This window comes from Mirounga leonina, unplaced genomic scaffold (genome assembly GCF_011800145.1).
Source record: "Mirounga leonina isolate KUSES-001 unplaced genomic scaffold, KU_Mleo_1.0 Mir_128, whole genome shotgun sequence".
In the NCBI taxonomy this organism is placed as follows: domain Eukaryota; kingdom Metazoa; phylum Chordata; class Mammalia; order Carnivora; family Phocidae; genus Mirounga; species Mirounga leonina.
In genome coordinates, this window is record NW_023270320.1 from 39,963,901 (window position 1) to 39,972,687 (window position 8,787).

The 8,787-nt window shown below is 55.7% G+C and overlaps 1 protein-coding gene across 8 annotated transcripts in view; it reads right to left on the reverse strand.

Annotated features, from left to right (window-relative positions):
• Positions 1-8,787, reverse strand: part of ARHGEF10 (Rho guanine nucleotide exchange factor 10) — a 103,929-nt gene that overhangs the window by 22,751 nt on the left and 72,391 nt on the right. For all 8 annotated transcript variants that reach the window (XM_035004326.1, XM_035004325.1, XM_035004323.1 and 5 more), the window contains 4 exons: positions 3,560-3,675; positions 3,092-3,219; positions 2,845-2,945; positions 929-1,050 (listed from right to left, as the gene is read on the reverse strand). In XM_035004326.1, coding sequence (XP_034860217.1) covers positions 929-1,050; positions 2,845-2,945; positions 3,092-3,219; positions 3,560-3,675 — 467 coding nt within the window. The remainder of the gene's footprint in view (positions 1-928; positions 1,051-2,844; positions 2,946-3,091; positions 3,220-3,559; positions 3,676-8,787) is intronic.

An 8,787-nucleotide genomic window follows, 5' to 3' on the forward strand; every position in this document is an offset into this window, starting at 1 on the left:
GCTCGATCCCAGGACCCCGGGATCATGACCCGAGCCGAAGGCAGACACTTAACGACTGAGTCAACCAGGCGCCCCCGCGACACAGTATTTTGAGCGGGTAACAGACTACTGACATTTAGTCACAAAAACGGCAGATTACTGGTTAAAGATTAAAACGGGGAAAAGAACAGGTGAAGGTACAAGCCTCGGAAACCAGCTTTTTAGAGGCAAACGTTAGTCTTCACTCTTGCATCTTCAGACCCCGGCACGCGCCGCCAACGTCCCTCATGGGGCACAGCGCTGAGGTGGCTGCCACTCCCTGGGTGCGGCGGGAGGGCGTACACACCGCACCTCCTCCCCCTGCCCACCCGCCTGCCCTCCCAGGAGCTCCAGGGCTGAGTGTCGGCCAGAGCCCAGGAAGGAGAAGTAGGAGCGTCTGTCTCAAACAGAACGGGAACGCTGATAAATTGCCACATGGCAGGGGCCTGCTTTAGCAAAGAGAGGGCACAGTACTCCAAGCAAACACGAGGCCTCTGTGACATACTGTGGACACTGAATATGGCAAAGGGCAGGAGAGCGGGCAGACCTGAGGCGGGTGCCCTCATGTAACTAACAATGCCTGGAATGCACCAGGTGCAGCAGGGACCCCCAGCACGCAGACAGCCGCCGGGCAGAATGCACCAGGTGCAGCAGGGACCCCCCAGGCACCGGGACGGCTGCCGGGCAAAATGCACCAGGTGCAGCGGGGACCCTCAGAACCCAGATGGCCGCTGGGCAGAAAAGCAAGCTTTCAGCTTCATAGTCTAGCAATCATAATTCCTAAATAAATACCTGCAGAGAAATGGTAACTGGTTGACCTGGGGAAACAACATGGGACTTTGCCCCAAACTGGACAAGCAGGAACTGTCTCCGTGAACAGTGGACCCCATCTCCAGGTCCCCCCCATCACCTTGAACTCCTGCTGCTTGGCCACCGTCACTGGCATGTGTCCCACGAGGAGAGGGTGTCTTTCCTTCTTGATCTGATTCCCATCATCTTCCACGCAGAACCAGCCCATGTGGTTCTCTTCCTCTGCAGGCATGTGAACGAGAATCGGAGAAGGGCAGCGCTGAGCCACCAGCAGCCTCGACAGGGCCCTGCAGGCCCCAGACTCAGACATGATATTCTACACCGGCCTGCAGAGCTAAATACTGTTTCTGGAACACAGCACCATCTTTTCTTAAAGGAAGACCTCTATGTTCACTGCTTTATTCTGAAAAGCGTGTCCTGTTTTCCTGTTTGCTCCCCGGGACTGCACGGATGTGAAGGGCTGAGAAAGTCCTCCTAAAGCACCTAGCACTATTTTTCTTTTTTTTCAAAGCAGCTGAGATGTTTTAACACGGTAGAATACTACGGGATAAAAAAGCGTGAGGTAGGGGCGCCTGGGGGGCTCAGTCAGTGGAGCGTCTGCCTTCGGCTCAGGTCGTGATCCTGGGGTCCTGGATCGAGTCCCGCATCGGGCTCCCTGCTCTGCAGAGGGTCTGCTTCTCTCTCTGCTCCTCCCCCCTGCTTATGCTCTCATTCCCGCATGTGTGCGCTCTCTCTAATTAATTAACTTTTTAAAAAGCACGAGGAAATGAAGAGACACTTTGCTATAGAGCAAGTTGTCAATCTCGGCTGTGAACGGATGAAAGGAAGCTTATTTTCAGGTTCAGGCTCGCTCGTCAGAGAGGGGCCGTTTCTGGCTTGCCGATGCAGGTAAGAGTCTGCCCTGACAAACCATGGAATCGTTGGGGGAGGAGAGAGGAGAGCCCGCGGAAGCCTGGGCGGCGGTGGGAAGGCTCTCCGTCCCCTGTATTTTGTTTTCACTTAGCAGACTGCCCGCGTCTCAGAACAGCACACGTGCACACAGTATCACAGTGTTCTGAGTAACACCCGTGTGTAAACGACATACGTGCACACATACATATCGGTCTGATTCTCGGCTCAACAGACCACAAGGCTGCAAGCAGAGGAGCAAGAAAATAATCAAGTCCCCTCGTCTCTGACCAAAGCACACGACTCCTTCCCATGCAGGCAGGATCTCCGGTGACACCTCAGGGCCACCTATACGTTTCCCCAGGTGAGGGAGGGAAGCAGGACGTCCCCACTGTGGGGCAGGGCCTCCTGGCACATGGGCCACCTACCCAGCCACAGACCCACAGGGCTGTTCTGCTCGTGTGCAGTCTCAGCTGATGTCAATGTGTGCGTATAATAAAAGTGAGGGCTTATTTTTTCTACAATCTCTGAATTATAATATAGGTATCTTCAAAATCACTCCTGCTGGGGGGTGGGGGGCATCCAGTTGGCTCAGTGGGTTAAGCGTCCCACTCAATTTCGGCTGAGGTTGTGAGATGGAGCCCCGCGTCGGGCTCCCTGCTCAGCGTGGAGTCTGCGTCTCCCTCCCTCTCTCCCAGCTCTCTAAATAAATAAATAAAATCTTAAAAAAAAAATCACTCGTGCTGGCATTCATTTTTCCTGTTTAAAAACATTCTTTCAGGGCACCTGGGTGGCTCAGTCGGTTGAGCACCTGACTCTTGATTTTGGCTCAGGTCATAATCTAGGGGTCCTGGGATCGAGCCCCACATCGGGCTCCCCACTCAGTGGGAGTCTGTCTGTCTCCCTCTCCCTCTGCTCACTCACTCTGTCTCTCTCTCAAATAAATAAATAAATCTTTAAAAAAACAAAACTAGAAACATCCTTTCAGGTGAACGAAATCTACTGTCAAGGTCTTTCTTGTGATGCCCTCTCCCAGGCATGGACTTCACCGTCACGGAGAGAAGCAGAGGACGAGGTCACGCGCTCGTCTGCACAGACCTCACGGTGTTGAGGTCACGCCGCTCTTACCCAGGGCGAGCTTAGCCATCTGCAGGTTGTTGATCCAAGACTCTTTGATGGCAGGGGTGAAGGTATTGAACACAGCAGTGAAGAACGTGGGCCGCCCCGACCTGCCAGGAGGAACGAGAGGCGTCCGGTTTACACACCGTGGGATCACAGGGCGAACTCTGCCCATCCCGCCCGGTGGCCACGACTGCTCCGTGAGAGCCGTCCTCAGCCCTGCCCAGGAAGGCTGCCTTGCAAAGTCACCACTGACTTGTCCTGCTTCCCCGGGAGCTGCAGCTGGATTCGGCAGCAATCTGCCGCGCGGATGTCCTCTTCCTTCTTCAAAATGAGCCTCTGTAAACCCGACGTCCAATCGTGGGCCACGGACTGGTTTAAGTTCTGCGAAGGGAACACGCACACGCGGTGAAGGCACTGATAAGGCAGGGCCACCCCCAGGGAGGAGGACAGCGAGGCTGGCGCACAAACCCTCGAGGAGACTGTAGCTCTCACAGTGCATTCCAAACAGACACCCCTGGGGCTCGGGCCGCACGCAAATGAAGTGACCCAGAACAGCTTCACCCCCAACCCCCCGCCCAGAACGGGAGAAAACACACCATCAGACTGGTTCTCAAAATCGACCTGATTCTCCCTTCCGGTAGAACCCGGAGGCATGGCCACATACTGACGGCGGTCTAGGACGTGGAAACAGAATTCTACGTCCTGGGGCCCCGCCGGTTACCTGGTAGTTTCCTCTAAGGTTCCCGATGAGCTGAGAGATCTGACCGACGATGTTTAGGTCATGCAGCAGGTTCTGTAAGTCTTGATACAATTGCCCTGGCCCCACGTAGACCTGGTCTGCAGGACAAGAAGCAAACAGCACCAACTGAAAGCCACGTCTGTGCTGACCCAAGAGGGGCCACAGCACCAGGGTTAAAATGCCAGGTGACTGAGAATTTCTAGAAAGTGGATCTCTTCAAGCATTCAATGGTTCTTCCTTTTCTAACTTCTCATTTTGGAATGACTCCAGACTTACAGAAAAGATTCAGAGCTCCCCCCGTGTATGCCCTTCACACCGCGTCCCGTGACATTAAAATCTCAGAGAACCACAGTTCCGTCATCAAACCCACGAAGTCACGTGGACACGACACTGTTCACTAACCTGCAAGCCCTATTCGAGTGTCCCAGCTTCCCTCCTGAGCTCATCCTCTGCTCCCAGACCCAACCCAAGGCCCCGCACGCGCTTGGCTGCTGGTCTCCTGGACTCCGTGAGCACCTGTCTTCCAGGACCTGAACTCCTGGACTACGGCTGGTGCATTAGGTCACAGAACCTCTCACACTCTGGGTTTGACTGACATTTTGTCGCTTGTGTTTTTAACGCATTGTTGATGTCATTGCGGTTAGTAAGAGCTATCTAGGAATGGCATTTAACCTAAACCAGATTTCCAATGGCCAGGGTCTTCCAACAACAAAATGAGCTCCCCAGTGCCCTTTCTCTAAAGGAAAGAGAACATAGAGAAGGACAGTGATGGGCCAGGGAAGAGCCCCATCCCCAACTCAGGGCCACCTCTCTGTGTGGGGGGGAATAGTTGCTCATTCCCCTCCCCCCACCACAGGACTATGCCCCAACCCCCATTCTCCCGGTGAGGACGCTGAGGCCCCACGCTGACACCCAGGCAGGATCCCAATGCAGAATCCATCTCAGAGCCCCCCTTTAAAGGACATGCGGTCACAGCCCCCTCTTCCTCTGTGTCCATGGAAACAGATGGCCTCAGCCGCACCCCACCCTCCCCGCCAGCGCCCAGCAAACCCAGGGAGCAGAGCAGATTCATCCACGTCGAACAAGGTGAGCCTCCTAGAGTCTGTTTCCACAAGGCGGCTTCTCGGGCGTCAACCCGGGTGTGAGTAAAGTAGACGTCGCCCTTAGAACTTAGCACTAGGCCGTGCTGGGTCAGTCATCGGCAGTTGGCAAGTGAAAAGCAAATATGCGTGTTGTTAGCTAAAACTATTTTAAGGGACAAACATACTGTTAAGATAAGATAAAAAGTCAGTACATGTGACCGCTGGGACGGTTTTCAGGGCTGGCCAAGGAGAAACCAAGCCTCCTGGCTCCTGTCAGTCTCTGCGGTTGCGGTCTCAGAATTCTTAACAGTGGCGAGCAAGGCGCCCTGCGTTTTCATCGTGCATGGGGCCCAGCCAAGTATGCGGCTTATTCCATCCTCCCCTGGTATGTCTGTGTTAAAAATGAAGATATATTTCCAACACAAATACTTCAGATGGGTATCCATCTAACCACACTCACTGCTTCACCGCGGAGTAAGATAATGAGTAATTTTGCAGAAACGCCATCAAAGACATTTTTACTTGGATCTTTATGCATCCACCAGGCCCGATTTTTAGGACTCATCTAGACAAATTGTATGATTAACTGCATATCAAGTATTTTCATGAAGTTTCATTAAAAAAAAGGGAGCAAGCTGTTCAATGATTATCCATTTATCAAATTTGTTTTTCCTTAACAGTATGTGCACATAAACTAAAACATCTGTAGCAAACACCACACACATTTGCTTTCATTTATAAACTTCTGATGACAGACTCCATGAACTCACCCTTGTGATGAAATTACTCCTGCTACATGAACTCCATCAATTTGCCCACATCTAGTTTTTATTTTTTTAAATTGTCAGACAGTAAAGCCGACCCTTTTACCTTGGGTACATGGACTTTGAATTTTAACAGGGGCAGGTATGGGCCACAGAACAGCACCTTCACCCCCAAAGACCCGACCTGTCCACCCAGTCCCATCCAGCAACCACTGGTCTCTTCTCCAACCTTTCCGTTTTGTCTTCTCAAGAATGTCACGTAAGGGGGCGCACCTGGGTGGCTCAGTCGTTAAGCGACTGCCTTCGGCTCAGGTCATGGTCCCAGGGTCCTGGGATCCAGCCCCGCATCGGACTCCCTGCTCGGCGGGAAGCCTGCTTCTCCCTCTCCCACTCCCCCAGCTTGTGTTCCCTCTATCGCTCGCTCTCTCTCTGTCAAATAAATAAATAGAATCTTTTTTAAAAAAAAAACAGGGTGCCTGGGTGGCTCAGCCATTAAGCATCTGCCTTCGGCTCAGGTCATGATCCCGGGGTCCTGGGATCGAGCCCCGCATCAGGCTCCCTGCTCAGCGGGGGGCCAATGCTTCTCCCTCTCCCACTCCCCCTGCTTGTGTTCCCTCTCTCGCTGTCTTTCTCTCCGTCAAATAAATAAATAAAATCTTAAAAAAAAGAAGAACGTCGTGTACGAGTGCACACGATATCCCACTTCTGTTTTCTAAACACATATACAGGATATTTCCGTGCGCCCAGAGGTCTGACTGAGTTGCCTTGAGCTGGGGAGGCCAGCGTCTAAGCTGACTCAGCCCCTCACACATGCAGTCCTGAGCCTGGTAAAAGCAGAGCACAGCACCAGCACGTGAGCACGAGGAGGGCAGGGCCGTCCCCTGCATAGGGACACTGCTCTAAGTGTTCACAACGTGAGCAGGGAGGTGGGCTCCAGGCTGAGCATGCCGAGATTCTGACATCGGTGCCTGCCCTGCAAACGTGTTCCTCCCACGGAGCTCCCGTGTGCCACGTAATAAAGCACGTGTCTCAGGAGACAGAGACCACTAAACGCCAGGGGCCAGGCTGTATCTTCCTCATCGAATCTCGCCACCGGGGACTCAGGAGCCCCTCTGGGAAACCCAGAAGCCTCTCCCATCTTGCGTTCCTCGCGTGCACCCAGGGACGGGTGTGCCTTCCCACCCACCTCGGTACCACCCTGAAGCTGGAGGGGGATGGTGTGCCCGGCATCTGCAGTATTTAAACCAGGGCAGCTTCGGGAGCTCCCCAACCCTCCCCACATGAGCAACTACTCTACAGGGGGCCACTGCCTCGGAGCCTCCGGGAAGCAGCCCCACGGGAGGAGCCCCATGCACCCCCAGAAGCCAGCCAGCTGCGGCAGGCAGACAGCCTTCACCCACAGAGGCTCCCTGTTAAGGGCGTGAGCCGTGTTAGGCATCAAGTGATCTCAGCTTTGGGGAGAAGCGGGCAAATAGTTAGCACACGGACAAGCTGAAGCTGGTGGAGCCTTTCCGTGAACCATGTGCACACACTCGTGGTACCACAAGTGAGATGGACACGCTGGACCGAAGTCCTCTGTGGCCATCGTGGACATGCCGCCCAGACGCCAAGAACTCACAGGTCATCTCTCGCCGGGGCCTCCCCACCCCACGCCTCCCAGAGACGGGCCGTCCTGCCTGGGCGCTCAGGACCGCAGGGCCTCTTGGCCACCCTGCGGTCAGCGCTGCCGGGTCACCCAGGCCAGAGTGTCCAAGCAGGCGCAGCGAGGCGGGAGACGGCGCAGGAAGGAGAGCAGGGCTCGGGCGGACGGAGGGCCACCACGGTCCTCGTCCTCAACTGTTAGGACTGACTCTGATTTCAAAACCAAACCTAAGCACACACGTGCATTTCTGGCTGGGTCACTAAATACTCGTACGTGCTAAATGCTTCGGCTGTCTGCACGAGTGGAAGGAAGGCAGGGCTCACTCTCAGCGCTCCTGGCGCGCAGACCGCGTTCACCGCATCTTCACCGCCCTCCAGCGCAGCTTCGGGAGCCTCACTGCCCCGAGAAGCCATCTGGGTCTCATCACAGGTACAACCAAATCTCCTGGACTGAAAACTCGTACGGGGCTCAACACTCAGTGGACCATGAAAGGGAACAGGACAAATTCCACACAAGCTCCAAGGCAGCCGCGGCCACACAGCTGGCCTTGCTCCGTTGCAGGGGGCTGGCCTGAACGCCCTCGGTCCCAGTCACCGTCCGCGGGCGCTATGGACCACCTGTTACCAGCCCAGCACCCGGATGCAGACCATGGACACAGACCGTGGGGGTCTAGCCGACGGTCTTCAGCTGCTGTCCAGGAGCAGAGTGGATGCGGGTGGGCAGCCGGCCGGTCTCTGCGACGGGGGGCGGGGGGCCTCCCCTCCATCGGCACACAGGGAGCCGAGGGTCACGCACAGCAGGGGAGCAAGCTCTGCAGCACGGCTTCGGATGCATGCCATGTGGCCGGTGTCACCAAGGCAACCGGGCAACACGCCTTCCTCCTCTCCGGTCCCTCCCAGGGCAGCCCTGGCCCTAAAACGTGCTGTGCCTTTCCAATCACTAGGGACTCCCTGGAGGCGGCTGCGCCCTCCTGTCTCTGACCGTGCAGACACCCCAGCTCGCTGGCTCAGAAGGGAGGGCAGGCCGCAGGTGTGTCCCCGCCCACAGGCCATGGCAAGCTCGGGGACGCTGCGGGGGGGGCACGTGGATCAAGCCCTCAGCCCTCGAGACCCCACACCGGGACTGAACAAACCCCACGTGCTGGCCCCTCTGCTTCGCAGAGCGAGAACCCGGCCCCATAGCCCAGACCGAGGGCTCCTGGTGACAGAAGTCGAGGCCCGGCTTTTTATTTTTAAAGTGCAGGCACCACGTGGGCCTCTGCCTTCGGAGGTAGAGGGGTCAGAGTGTGGTTTCCACTCCACTGCTGACACGCACCCCTGCACACCCACTTCTGGCCACAAAACCATAAACCACACCCACATCCCCCCAGCGTGGCATCTGTGGTTTCTTTTTTTTTTTTTTTTTAAGATTTTTATTTATTTATTTGACAGAGAGAGAGACAGCGAGAGAGTGAACACAAGCAGGGGGGAGTGGGAGAGGGAGAAGCAGGCTTCCTGCCAAGCAGGGAGCCCGACGCAGGGCTCGATCCCAGGACCCTGGGACCATGACCTGAGCCGAAGGCAGACGCTTAACGACTGAGCCACGCAGGCGCCCCGCATCTGTGGTTTCTTTACAGTTCACTTTCTGCCCAGGACCTGCCCCACCCCTGCCCCAGCCTCTCCCTCCGGGACCCTCTTCCTCCCCCTGCCCTCCCCCTGCCCCAGCCTCTCCCTCCTGGACCCT